Below are 15146 nucleotides of genomic sequence, written 5' to 3'. Positions count from 1 at the left end.
TACAATCAATCAAAGTCAAACCAGACAACCAGTGAAGAAAAGCCAAGTTGGAGTCCAGGTACCATCTACAGATTGTCTGAACTGAGTCCAGATTTCTCAAATGATACTTGGGAAATAATAGGAACCTTTCCTTTTGCCCTGGGTTCCTTTCTTCTCTTCACTTTTGGATTTGAGTTTTGTTTTAATTAAATAACATTTATAAAATATCTAACATAAAACATTACATGGAAATGATACTGCAAAAATATTAATTCCCTCCCATTTCCCCACCCCTCTGCAGGTCAGTATGAGCTCTCAGGTCCACAAATAATCAGAAGAGTCATGTGAAAACAACCAAAAAAAACCAAACCCGTTGCCGTCGAGTCAATTCCAACTCATAGTGACCCTAAAGGACACAGTAAAACTGCCCCATAGGGTTTCCATGGACTGGCTAGTAGATTCGAACTGCTGACCTTTTGGTTACCAGCTGCAGCACTTAACCACTGTGCAACCAGGACTCCATGTCAAAACAAAGTACCTACTAAATGAGTGCCTATGGGAAATATGAAAGAAGTCAGCAGTCTTTAGGGGGAAAAAATCAAGACTGACAATTCTCTGGCGTTAAGATGTCAATTTATTATTACGAAGAAAGTATGCTCCCTTTAGTAATGTCTAAGAAAATGTTTGCTAACACAGTCAATAGTGGACAAAAATCTATCATTTTTAACATTACTACAAGTCCATTACTGTAAGTCTCCCTCATAAAGAAGGCATTTATTTTTTGTTAAGAAACCCTTATTAATGAAAGTGTTAAGAGGCTAGATGACCACCCTTCAGGAATATGTCAGGGAGCATTCGTCAACAGAATGGCAAGTTGTACTAAATGTTTTTTTTTTAATTCCTTCCATCAAAGAATCTATGATGATATTACCTTTTATTCCTCCAATGAAATCTACAACAAATGAATGCTTCAAAGCATTTATAGATTAAATAAAGGTTCTGAAAATATAATCTTCGGCTGAAGCTAGTCACCAATACACTTTCTTTCAATGAAAAAAGATAGCACCTTCCGCAGTAACTCTCCATAGCCTGTAACATACCCCAGCAGCAATAAACAGATCAGGTAGGTGTTGACGCACGCATCCCTCTGCCTCAGGAAGGAGGGGATGATCCCTCAGGCTCCACAGCACCCTTTCGGGATTTACACTCGGGGAGCATTTCGTGGTAGCTGTATATCTGTAAAACATTCACAGAACAGTTCACAAGAAAGATGATCATAAATGCAAACTTATGGGAAAGGATTTCAAAAACTGTCCCCCTTACAGGAAAAGAATAACTCACCGAATAAGGTTCAGCACACACAAGTCTGACTCCTTTTCTATGCCATAGTTCAAGAGGATGCCATCCACTTTGCTCACAGCTTGCTCTTCGTTCATCAGATATCGATGATACAGCTTTTTCCAAGGAATGAACTAGATAGTTAAAAAATCCAAAATAATATGCAGGCAGTGGCTACTAGAAAGCAGATTAGGCCACAAACACATTGATAATCTTCTACCAACTGAAAAGCAATCACAGCTTACAAACCAAAAGTTGGGCAAATCACGTAGAAACATTACACAAATTTTGGTTAGAAACTAAGAGAACTGAGTCTTGGTCTTGGTCCTAACACTAACTTGTTATAGTGTTGTATGTGATTAATTTCATCGAATGAAGCAGGAAAGAGTAGTAGTGTAAGAGTTAAGCCTTGAAGAACAAGATGTCAACAGATACATGAGAGGTCCTTAAGTGGCGGTAGGAGGATAAGAGCAACATACAGAGGGTATTCTGACTTATTCCCAACGGCTAGTCTAAATGATACATAAACTAAGCAAAACAGTCACCAATCCTCAGGTTTACCTGAGAACCTGAACCTGGGGTGAGAAGAAGTAAAATCAAACAACAAAGGAGATGGCAGGGAGTCAGATCAGTAATATGACTAACTATAAAAAACCCCTTGCCATCAAGTCAATTCTAACTCATAGCAACCCTTTAGGACAGAGTAGAGCTGTCCCATAGGGTTTCCAAGGAACGGCTGGTAGATTCGAACTACTAATCTTTTGGTGAGCAGCCCAACGTTTAACCACTGTGCCACCAGGGCCCCATGACTGACTATAGCACCAAGAAATCTTTTGTGAGAAACATGGGATGCCAGCTGTATCAGCCTCAAAAGCTACTCCAGGGTGATTTATCTTGACACTTATTTGTTAATCACCTATTACATGTACGAAAGGAATGATGAAGCACAATGGAGGATGTAAAAATAAATAGGACAACTGGCCTTCAATCAATGAGCTCATAATTTAAAGGGGAAGGAAGGCTCTCTAAAACTATAATAGAAAACAGAATATGATTAACAGAGGGATAAATGCTATAGCAGCACAAAGAAGAAAATGTGATTAATTTCAATGGATAAAATTGGGAAAGTAGTATCAGAGTTAAGTCCTGAAGAACAGATAAGATGTCAACAGAAATATGAGGGCCCCTTAGGTGGGGTGGGAGGATAACAGCAACATATAGACGGTAAGGAATGTGCAGTTTGTGAACTGGACACAGTAAATCGTTTGTAGTGGACAGAATGCAATGGCATGTTGAAGAAGAAGCGAGTAATGAGGCTGGAACAATAAGTTGAGACAAACATAGAAGGTCTTAAATGCTGCCAAGGGGTTTAGACATTATTCTGGAGGCAAATGGAAACCACCGTTTCTGAAGAAATATTATAATCAGAATTATATGCTAGACGAAACTAAATAATGAACTTTTAGAGAAAATATCATATAAGCATTTTACATACCAATGGATCACTGATTATCTCCCTCCAAAGGTGGCAAACCAAGCTTAGATTCCAATAGAGATCCTCCACAGGGAGGAAAGCAAAGATATGCCTCAGGACTTCACTAGGCAGGCTACAAATGAGGCTCGGGGGTTCTTGACAGGTCAAGGTCCCAAGAAGTCCATAGTATGTATCAGGAATGGAATCAGGACCAATGTCCTCGACTTCTTCATTAGATTCTCCAGACTCTGCAGAGAGCTGTGAGAAACAGTCCTCTGCTTCTTGCCTATCTTCCCTAGGCCTTGTGCATGACATGGACAAATGATGCCTTGGGGTTTTCTTAGAAACCCTATGCCACTGGCTGGTCCCTGTAGCTTGATTACTGTCTTCCTCAAACGACCGGGACCGCTTCCTTGAAGGCAGAGTAGATCCTGAAGAGCCCAACCTAGCTTCCCCATCACCTTCCTGAGGTAAGGCATAATTGCCCTCTGCAGGAAAGATCATTTCACCCTCAGAGTCCTTACAGTTGTCCGTGCCAACAGAATTGCTTTTGGCCATGTCATTGGTGCACTGCCGGTGGCGAGCTAAGAAGAATTCAGTGATGTATCTTTGACGTCCTTGACCTGTACAGAGAACCCAAACAGAATGAACAGGAAATGAATAATGACTGCTGACCTATTGTTGATTCAAATAAAATTAACTTTTAATTATGTGTTAATAGAGAAAAGAGACAAGGATATATTTATTAGTCGACTGATTACACAAATAGCTAATCCAAAAAATATTTATATTTAGCTCTATCATTTAATCAGACACACATTTGGAGAGAGACACAGACCAGTCTTTGGATGGTGTGATGACTCACATTATACCTGGCAATATACACAAGTAGAAAGTAATATGCTGCAAAGTGAACACCTGAGTGGATGGACAGAATGTAAGCAACTGCTCGCATTCATGCATAAGACTTACAAACATGCATCTCTCCTGGCTTGCTTCTACAATAGGAAATCTAAGTTTGTCTAAGTAGAAAGGAAGGTGCTTTAGATTATAAGGATTCAGAAAAACTTGCTCTTCTCATTTAACTGAGTTTCTAAAACTGAGACAGAATAAGAATTTTGTTAAAATTCTTTTATTTCCTCCTAGGTGAAGCTGACACATTAATTCATTTAAAATAAAAAGGAGAGTGTCAGAATTCCCTTCACATTAGAACTACTCTATTCTACACATTAATTCAATAGGCATTTACTAAGCACCTACAATTGAGACAAATACAAAGTAAAAAAACCGTATGGTGTCCCTGACCTCACAGACTTTTTAGGTACTTAACTCACTGCCATCAAGTCGATTCCAACTCAAGCTACCCTATAAGACAGAGTAGAACTGCTCCATACGGTTCCAAGGCTGTAATCTTTACGGAAGCAGACTGCCACATCTTTCTCCCAGAGCAGCTGATAAGTTCGAACCACCGACCTTTTGGTTAGCAGCTGAGTGATTAACCACTATGACACCAGCACTCCTTTTTTAGGCACTTAAAAATAAAAAATTTTTTTAAATCCACTGCCGCCAAGTCAATTCCAACTCGTAGCAAATCTGTAGGATACAGTAAAACTGCTCCATAGAGTTTTCAAGGAGTGGTGAGTGGATTCAAACTGCCAACTGAGCTGAGCTCTTAACCACTGTGCCACCAGGGCTCCAGGGGAGGCCAGATGATGATTTCAAACATCACCACTGTATTTGTAAACTCCTAAAAAGCATTATTAAATACTAATGAAGTATTTAAACATCTTATTAATACACAAGAAAACATGTGGCTCCTTTCCAAATGGCTATAGCCAAAGTTCTCACTTTGGAATATAAGAGAATGGAGGAAAACTAGATTTAGCTTTAAAAGAATTCACAGAATTTAATTTTTTTTTCTATGTTAGGAAAAAAGCAATTTTAACTGCTTCTAGGACAGTTTGACAGAAACAGTTTTGAAATCAATAAGGCCTTAGTTAAATCCTGATATTTTCTAATTGTTTGAGTCAATTATACCAAGATTTATTAAGCGCCTACTACATGTTCAGCACTAGGACTACATGCTAAAACATACAAATGCTGACGAAGTTTTTATCAGTAAAGAGCTTACAACAGCAAAAAGAAGCTGACACACAAAACAATAAAGTTATCGCACAATACATAATTAAGTCTGAAACTCTCAATTGGTCATAGTAGTTCCAAAAAGTGAGACGGAAGCACATATTACAATATTTAAAGAAGACCAATGCAGAGACTCTTTAAAGTCTAATAAAGATGTGAGCTGGATTCTGAAATTATGCATGTCAATGGGAAATAAGGCAATCTAGATTATACTAACAGGTATGAACAAAAGTAGAAATTTGTTTGGCACATAGAGCGGTAGTGAGAAAACCAAACTGCCAGAAGGGGAACTTTCCTGTAATAATATCAGGGGGTGGCAACTTTGGCCTTGAGTCTATAATACTAAAATGGACACATTTCACTATAGGTTCTTGAGAAGGGCAGTGACAGGATAAAAAATGGTATTCAAGAATATTAACCCAATGACATGCACGCCCAGTGGTTTGGGAAGAAATAAAATCTAAAAGCCAGGAAGAGGGTTACTGCAGCCGTCCAGGTACTAGGTGATAAGGATAGTCTACCATAAAAGCACTGGATGAGGAAACCCTTTGAAGGGGGAAAAAACGACACAGTAAACCTAGTGACAGATTGGACAAAAAGGACTAATAGTCAAGTAATCATCATGTGTCAAGATTGGGACAATGGTGATATCAGTACACGTTTTCTATCACTTTATAATTAAGCAAGCTAACAGAAGTCATTCCATCACATTTTCCTGGGGCTTTTACCAACTATTATAATACAATGGAATTTTCATGAAAAGCTCACAAATAATTTTAAAAGGTGTCAAACTATTACAACAGGAATACAAAATCACAGCAACAATATTTACAAATATTTTTAAAGTAGGAGATATTCAAAAGAAATACCACATACAACTACAGATTTTGCAATAGAAGATACTTTTTTAGAAGACATACCCCTACTCCCTCTTTTTGCTCTGGGTCTAGGATAGAGACCATGGTTCGGATCTCTGTTTGTCCATCTTTGACTGAAGGGCTGGGTCACAGCCAAGTGACTCCGAGCCAAATGTTGGCAGTCGATGGCTGTAAGATGCTTCCGCTTAAACCGTCTCACTGTTTTGTACCAACAGGCAGAAGAAATGGGATACTCATTAGTTATCACCAATTCTACAAGATAGTCAGCAAATTATACTTGATTTTCAGGAATACAGCAGCTGACGACTGATTTTGAGGACCACCCCAGGTAGCTCTTTCCCTCTCCCTTATATGCCCATTAACTTTTTGTCATTTCATAGTTCTTGGCATTTCTTCCTTAGAATTTTAAGAACCCTAAAATGATTTTTTTTATTGTGCTTTAGATGAAGGTTTACAAATTAGTTTCTCATTAATCAATTAATACACATATTATTTTGAGACATTGATTGCCAACCCCATGACGTGTCAACACTCTCCCCGTCTCAACCTTGGGCTCCTCATTGCTGGCTTTCCTGTCCCTTCCTGCCTCCTCGTCCTTGCGCCTGGGTTGGTGTGCCAATTTGATTTTTCTTTTTACTTATTATACCTTCTAGATGCCCTGATATGAAATGCTTACTCAAAAAAGGAGTTACCACTAAAGGATTAATTAAGATTTAGCATTTTTTCCTTGACTTTGTCCAGGCTATCTATGGTTCCATAATTTCCACAAATTTTTAACAGTTGGCAATAGCTTTTAAAATAATAAATTCACCCACTGTCTCCTGTATATACCAGCCTCTCCAAGCCTCAGAAGCAAAAAGCAGTGACTAATAAAACAAGCAGTGACTAAAACAAAACTCCTTGAGAAGAGCCATAGCGTTTGCCTCACTTAGCCCCCAGAGCATCTCAGTATTGAGCAATGAGTTAAGATGAGAGCAAGGCCCCCAAGTAAAAAAGAATCTAACCCACTTGTAAGGTTCTTCAGAGTAGGAAATTTCACATCCTCCCTTAGCAATACATTATAGCAGCAATTGTGCCCGTTTGAAGAGCACCAAGAATTCTAGTTTTATATTACTCGTTCTCTGTCAGGTAATCCTTTTTCATGTTTAACCAAGATCCTTAATGTTTCAGTGTCTGTTATTGTACGCAAGATCTAGCTACCTCCTAAAGGCATTAAAAATGAAAATATAAGAGTTACACTTAAAAAGAAAACAGGACGAGAACAGATATATAGAATATATCTGTTCTCGTCCTGTTTTCTATATCAGTTTGATTCTTTACAGGAGGCAGGCAAGAGAGAATAATATCGGCTCCTGCTAGTATCGTAATTTTACAGGTCCGAAAAATACTGGAGTAAATTGTGGTAACAAATGCCAGAGTCTCACTCAACATTTCCTTTAAACATAAGAGAGGTCTAAAATCCAGGCGCTAATGAATGTAACTGGTATAGTCACTATTTTGCATGGGTAATGCAATAGTCTCTCTAGCATTCATTCCCCGCCACCCCTTGGCCTCTTCGGAAATCACCCTTTCAAATGTCAGTTTATTTTTTCAAGGTTTCACAGGAGAAAAAAAAAAAAGTTAAAACAAACTTCACGAATACTTTTTAAAAATCAATTCTACAAGCTCCCGCCCCTGCCAGGAGTCACATATGGAATTTGCTGGATGACCAGCTTCCCAGGAAACCGCCTCAGAGCCTGAATTGGAGGCCGAGGGGAGCAGCTGTGGCGGCGCCGAGTCGCTGCGGAGGCCGGGGCCTGTTTCTGAGGATCAACACGGGCAGGCAGGCAGGCAAGCACTTCATCATGGGTGGCTTTTCCTCAAGTATTTTTTCCAGTCTGTTTGGAACCCAGGAAATGAGGATTTTAATTTTGGGACTAGATGGAGCAGGAAAAAACACAATTTTGTACAGATTGCAGGTTGGAGAAGTCGCTACTACTATTCCTACCACCGGATTTAATGTTGACACAGTAACATACAAAAACCTCATATTTCAAGTCTGGAATTTAGGACAGCCATACTGGTGATGTTATTATTCAAACGCAGATGCAGTCATTTATGTAGGAGATAGTTGTAACCAAGACTGAATTGGCACTTCGAAGTAAGAATGAGTTGCCATGCTGGAGGAAGAAGCGCTGAGAAAAGACACTTTAGTGGTGTCTGCAAATAAGCAGGACTTGGAACAGGCTGTGACTCTCTCAGAGATGGCAAATTCACTTGGATTACCCTGCCTTGAAGGACCAGAAATGGCAAATATTCAAAACTTCAGCAACCAAAGGCACTGGACTTGATGAGGCAATGGAATGGTTAGTTGAAACACTAAAGAGCAGACAGTAATTGGACGGCTTCTACTCATTTGAAATGAAGGTTACATCACAAATCCCTTTGGAAACAGTCAAGTGTGCATCACACTACTAAAAGTTAAAACCACAAGATTGTTGGCATTACAAAGACAACAGACAAATTACAATTTTGCCTGAATGGGGACCTTTGGCCAAATTGGCAAAAGAGACAACATAAACCTAGAACAGGCCATCCAGAATACAGACAAATCCTGGCTTCTAATTAAAGTGCTCTAAACACACTTGGCTCAACTACAGCAGCAGCTGCAGGAGTCCAACCAATAAACACACAGACCCTACAGACCCAAGATACCTGACTTATCTGTTTTTTCTCTCTCTTCAAATATCTCTGTTTCAGAGCTGTCAAGTAATTATAACCGGAGATACTATAGAAAAGTTATCAACGGACAAAAAATATCTTATTTAAAGAAGGCAAAATGGAGAGGAAAAGCTTTCACAGATAAAAGCACAAGGAATAAGAACAATAACACCAAATCACTCAAATTCCAACAATACCAAATCACTCAAATTCATAAGATTCAGGATCTCAGGGCAAATCATTTGCCTGCTTAGCTTAACAGTATGAGTCAGATAATAAAAGACTTCTGAAAAATAAAGGGACATATAACCAATTAGAACATTAGGCTCAGTTGAAGGGTTCAGATATCCACCCAAATCTACCAAAAAAAACCAAACCAAACCAAACCCATTGCCACTGAGCTGATTTCAACTCATAGTGACCCTATAGGACAGAGCAGAACTGCCCCACAGGATTTCCAACCTTTTGGTTAGGAGCTGAACTCTTAACTGCTGCATTATCAGGGCTCCCCCAAATCTACCATATGGCCCTAAATTCAGCTTTTGGAAATAGTTATATAAGACAAAAGCTGACTAGCAGATTTGTATTAAAAGGCAAGAAGCATTAATACATACAGGATAAACCTTAGAACTTTTTTCTGTAAAAGCTGAGAATGGCTTTATCCTAGCATTCCCTAACTATAACAGTGATGACCTAATAAAAACATTCTGAGACAGCAAAGATGAACATCAACTAGATATTAATATCTTAATCACATGCCTAAGAGTCAAAAAGACAGTAAGCATGTTCCAAGAAGGTAAGGAACTATTCTGTACTTTTCTGTGCTATAGCTCTGCCCCTAGCATAATGCCAAACACACAGCACATGTTCAATAAATGTTGAATGAGTGAAGGAAGCTGAAAAGGGCAAGGTAAAAGTTGGATGGTTGAGTGGTGTCTTAGTTATCTAGAGCTGCTATAACAGAAGTACCACAAGTGGATGGCTTTAACAAAGAAAATTTTATTCTCTCATAGTCCAGAAGCTAGAAGCCCAAATTCAGGGTGCTAGCTCCAGGTGAAGGCTTTCTCTGTCAGCTCTGGGGGAAGGTGCTTGTCATCAATTGTCCCCTGGTCTAGGAGCTTCTCAGTACAGGGACTGCAGGTCCAAAGGATACACTCCCCTTCTAGTTCTTCATTCTTGGTGGTAGGAGGGCCCCTGTCTCTGCTTGCTTCTTACATCTCAAAAAAAAAAAAAAAAAAAAACTGACTCAAGACACAACTTAATCTTGTAGATTGACTCCTGCCTCATTAACATAACTGCCTCTAATCCTGCCTCATTAACATCATAAAAAAATCATAGAGGTTAAAAAAATCATAGAGGTTAGGATTTACCATTGCAAAATTCCCACCCAATACTGGGAACCATGGCCTAGCCAAGTTGACACACATTTTGGGGGTCACAACTCAGTCCATGACAGGTGGTATAAGAACCTAATCCCTAGATCATTAGGCATTTGTTGTAGAACTGTGTTTATGTAGAACCTGGCAAGGGCAGACTACATAGGAATACTTCCTTAAACGTACCACACCAGACAAATGAAAAAATAAAAAATATCCAAAAGGAACTATTTTTCTGGAAAAAGTAGATAATATGTCCAGGGGTAGATTTATGACTTTACAGAATACATCTGAATCTTACATGCTTCTTCAGAAGATTAACCATTTGCAGAAATCTAACAAAGGCACAGCAGCAAAAGAAAGAGCTAATGTGAAGTGGAACACACTGTTCTGCTTCTGGAAAGTTCTGGTATATTCTAGTATATTCTGACATGAAGCCATCATGGGAGGAGCTAAGGTTAATAATTGGGGGGAAGGTGCATAAACTGGGAGATCTGACTTATGTGTATTAATATACATTGCTTATATTATACATTTGGAATGGTGTCACCTGGGTTATGACTGCTTGACTAGGAAGTAGAGCTAACACTTTTTTTGGATTTACATATCAAAAATTATGTTTCTGATTTCGGCTAGAGGTCAGAAAACCCAAACTGTATTTTATCTGTCTCTCAAGTCTCTAAAAGATGAAGTGCTGTGATACACAGAAGTGGAAACCAGGGCCCTGGGTCTCTACTCTGTCTTCTGGAGTCAAACAAATCATTTAACTTCCCTGCAGTTTAAAGACTATGGTATGTGAAGATTTCAAGTGAGAAGACCTCCCTCACTTAGCAAATATATTACTTAATCGGTAAAAGCCTTGATTCCCTCACCTATAAAAATGGAGATTATAACAACCTGCCATGTTGAGTTCACAGAACAGTTACGAGGTTCAAAGTGAGATAATATATATGAAAGTACTTAATGACATCCATGTTGAAGTTGAGAATACCTATCTCTATCAACTGAAATGTTAGAAGCTCTAATTACACGTTTACCACAACATTCTGAGCGTTCCCTATCAGGTGTTGTTGTTAGGTGCCATCCAGTCGGTTTCGACTCATAGCGACCCCATGCACAACAGAACGAAACACTGCCCGGTCCTGAGCCATCCTTACAATCATTGTTATGCTTGAGCTCACTGTTGCAGCCACTGTGTCAATTCACCTCATTAAGGGTCTTCCTCTTTTCCGCTGACCCTGTACTCTGCCAAGCATGATGTCCTTCTCCAGGGACTGATCCCTCCTGACAACATGTCCAAAGCATGTAAGACGCAGTCTCGCCATCCTTGCCTCTAAGGAGCATCCTGGCTGTACTTCTTCTAAGACAGATTCATTAGTTCTTTTGGCAATCCATAGAATATTCAACATTCTTCACCAATACCACAATTCAAAGGCATCAATTCTTCTTCGGTCTTCATTCATTGTCCAGCTTTCACATGCATATGATCTGATTGAAAATACCACATCAGGGTCAGGCACACCTTAGTCTTCAAGGTGACATATTTGCTCTTCAACACTTTCAAGAGGTCCTTTGCAGCAGATTTACCCAATGCAATGCGTCTTCTGATTTCTTGACTACTGCTTCCATGGCTGTTGATCCTGGATCCAAGTAAAATGAAATCCTTGACAACTTCAATCTTTTCTCCATTTATCATGATGTTGCTCATTGGTCCAGTTGTGAGGATTTTTGCTTTCTTTATGTTGAGTTGCAATCTATACTGAAGGCTGTGGTCTTTGATCTTCATTAGTAAGTCCTTCAAGTCCCCTTCACTCTCAGCAAGCAAGGTTGTGTCATCTGCAGGTTGTTAATGAGTCTTCCACCAATCCTGATGCCCCGTTCTTCTTCATATAATCCAGCTTCTCAACTTGAAGAGGAATGGTGTTGCATTCATCACCAAAAAGAACGTTTCAAGATCTATCCTGAAGTACAGTGCTATCAGTGATAGGGGAATATCTATATGCCTACGAGGAAGATGGAAACCCTGGTGGCGTAGTGGTTAAGTGCTACAGCTGCTAACCAAAGGGGTGGCAGTTCAAATCCACCAGATGCTCCTTGGAAACTCTATAGGGCAGTTCTACTCTGTCCTATAGGGTCGCTATGAGTCAGAATCGACTTGACGGCACTGGGTTTTGTGTCTTTTGGCGGGGGTACAAGGAAGACCAGTTAATACGACTATTATTCAAATTTATGACTACTATTCAAATTTATGCACCAACCACCAGGCCCAAAGATGAATAGAAGATTTTTATCAGCTGCTGCAGTCTGAAATTGATCGAACATGCAATCAAGATGCATTGATAATTATTGGTGATTGGAATGCAAAAGTTGCAAACAAAGAAGAAGGATCAGTAGTTGGAAAACATGGCCTTGGTGATAGAAACAATGCCGGAGATCAAATGATAGAATTTTGTAAGACCCCTATAAGTATATAAGTTTTACTTTAAGAGCATTACTATACTTGATAAATTATTTTTTAAAAATACTAAAATTCAAATCGTCCTTCTACCCTTATTAGTGTACTTTTAAAAACTAGCAATTCAAATATACCTTAATCAAAATAAAGATGCTGTAAATATATGTATATATTTAATACACACACTCACATATATATGCTCAAATACTACTTCTTCCATAAAGTATTACTTCTCTTTGTCAACCAAACCTAATGGTATTCCTCCCTCCTCTGAACATCAAGTGCACTTTGCACCTCTCTTATAAGGGCATGTATCGTTAGAAGCTGCTTATGATTTCTTATGTAGCAAAGTTAAGAGTGCTATGTGATGAACATATAAAGGGAAGTTGTATCTAAAGCAGGTATTCTTGTGGATGGAGAAAGATGGCAAGAGACTCACTTCTGAGGCTGTTCAAACTACACAATGCCCCCAAATATGCTCAAACTAATTCCCTTCATACCAAATTGGTTATCTGTACTCCTTTTTGAGACCCTCTACCATAGTAACTTATAGAAATGCATCATATCGCTCAGGTATCAGGCCAGAAAAAAAGCTGAAAATGTATGAAAATAATTTCGTCAAACAGGATTTTGCCAAGGCTCCAGTAAGCACATTCCCATACTGCTTTTTCTGTGATGACTTTCTTATAGCGTATCTCTCTGATCCCTCACACGAGTGGTTGCCCTTTCTAGAACCCACATATCTCTACTAACTATCAGCTTTTAGCCTCACCTCAGCTGACCACTGGCACCTCAGGCTCCTGATTTTTGTTGTCCGACTTCTAAGGGGCAATTACCTGGAATATGACCCCTTACCAATCATCAAATCTCTTCACCATGTCAATGATCTGTTCTATCCCAGATCCATCTCAGACCCTCCCCCCGACCCCAGCCAGACCCACTGGAAGGGAGGAGACCCTTATCAGTAGCCCTTGAAGTTTAGTTATTAATAAAATTCTACTACTAGCAACTAGACTAAAAAAACACTCGCTGCTGAGTCGATTCCAACTCATAGCGACCCTATATGACAGAGTAGAATTTCGCCATAGTTTCCAAGGAGCGCCTGTTGGATTCGAACTGCAGACCTGTTGGTTGGCAGCCAAGCTCTTTAACCACTGTGCCACCAGGACTCTATAAGACCCTAAAAGGCAAGGAACATATCTCATCACCATATTCCTCAATGTGCTTAGCATAATACTTCGTAAATTATAGATATTCAAATAGTTGCCAAAAAACTGCCTCGACAGGGAACACAACAGAGAATCCCTGATGGAGCAGGAGAAAAGTAGGATGCAGAACTCAAATTTTAGTTAAAAGACCAGACTTAACGGTCTGACTGAGACTGGAGGGACTGCAGAGGACATAGCCGCTGGACCCTCTGTTAGCCCAAAACTAAAATCATTCCCAAAGCCTACTCTTCAAAGATTAGACTGGACAATAAGACATAAAATGATATTGGTGAGGAGTGTGATTCTTAGCTCATATAGACACATGAGACTACATGGGCAGCTCCTGTCTGGAGGCGAGATGAGAAGGCAGAGGGGGACAGGAGCTGGTTGAATGGACCCAGGGAATACAAGGTGGAGAGAAGGAGTATGCTGTCACATTATAGGAAGAGTGACTAGGGTCACATAACAAGGTGTGTCTAAGTTTTTATATGAGAAACTGACTTGAATTGTAAGCTTTCACTTAAAGCACAATAAAAAAAGAGAAAAAAAATACTTGTCAAATGAAAGTATGTGGCTATGATTCCTCAATTCTGTTTTATTTTGCCTGGTTTCATTTTTATCTTCTTTATTGCAAAACAATTTATAAAACAAGTCACAGAAAGCAGAACTGAGTGCTTTGAGTTTTTGGCAAAGGCTGCTTTTTCTTCCTCTTCTTCCTTAGCACACAACAAGTCACATTCCCATCTTGCCAGCAGTAGAATGTAGCCTTGTGGCTGAGCTCTAGCCAATGGATGTGAACAGCAGCAATATGTGCCATTTCAGGCCTGGCTCACCAAAACCTCCTTTGCTGTTCCTCCACTCTCAACTCCCCTTCCAGATAACTCCGATGTTGATCGCCAGCGTGTCCTTAGCAGTCATGTGTTCAAAATGGAAGCAACTCTATCAGCCTGGGTCCCTGGGTGACTGCTTTAAGAAGAGCCACCGTGTCCCTACAATACCTACACACACATCTCATCGACAAAAACAACCTGGAGCTGCTTTACACTTTTATGGAGATTGAGAAATAAGCTTCTATTGTGAAGTCATCACATGTTTGTATCTACTTGTTTCTGCAGCCAAACTTAACCTCTAACTAGTCCAGGGTCATTTAAGATTGATACCAAAAAATTCCCCTTCTTTCCCTGCCTCAACTTATCAGTAGAATTCATACCAAAAAGCCCTCTAAAACTTACAGGTTACAGATATAAATGAATAAAACAACAATTCAAATGTCTAGAATTCCTGGAGTGAAAAATATTATTAAATAACTACTTAAAAAAAAAAAAAACCAGTTAACTCTGTAGTACAAGGAACCTGTTTGGAGAAACTTCTTATAACACCATACATAATTTTAATGAAGATCCACAAAGAGCAGTTTTTCTGATCTACATAACTTACTAAGTCACCTAATCTCACCTTGTTAGTTCCCCACATGCCTCTCACTCTTCTCAGAGGAGATCTGAAAGGATCAACAAGATCGTACATTTCCCCTCTTGTATTTCCTATGGAGATAGCAGAGGCTCACTGCAATACAGCCCGTTATTACAAGGGATTCAA

At 39.4% G+C, this 15146-nt stretch overlaps 1 protein-coding gene and 1 pseudogene across 7 annotated transcripts in view; one reads left to right on the top strand and one right to left on the bottom strand.

Annotated features, from left to right (window-relative positions):
* FBH1 (F-box DNA helicase 1) overlaps positions 1-15146 on the bottom strand; it is a 96555-nt gene that overhangs the window by 76010 nt on the left and 5399 nt on the right. For 5 of the 7 annotated variants that reach the window (XM_064284825.1, XM_010590760.3, XM_010590758.3 and 2 more), the window contains 4 exons: positions 5854-6009; positions 2813-3414; positions 1321-1451; positions 1080-1215 (listed from right to left, as the gene is read on the bottom strand). In XM_064284825.1, the coding sequence (XP_064140895.1) occupies positions 1080-1215; positions 1321-1451; positions 2813-3414; positions 5854-6009 (1025 nt within the window). The remainder of the gene's footprint in view (positions 1-1079; positions 1216-1320; positions 1452-2812; positions 3415-5853; positions 6010-15146) is intronic. The other 2 variants (XM_010590759.3, XM_010590762.3) reach the window with 2 other exon arrangements.
* LOC100658395 (ADP-ribosylation factor-like protein 1) lies at positions 7568-8415 on the top strand (annotated as a pseudogene).

The sequence above is a fragment of the Loxodonta africana genome, chromosome 4, assembly GCF_030014295.1.
Source record: "Loxodonta africana isolate mLoxAfr1 chromosome 4, mLoxAfr1.hap2, whole genome shotgun sequence".
Classification (NCBI taxonomy): Eukaryota; Metazoa; Chordata; class Mammalia; order Proboscidea; family Elephantidae; genus Loxodonta; species Loxodonta africana.
The sequence above is the reverse complement of the archived record's forward strand: the minus strand, read 5'-3'. Positions and strand labels throughout refer to the sequence as shown.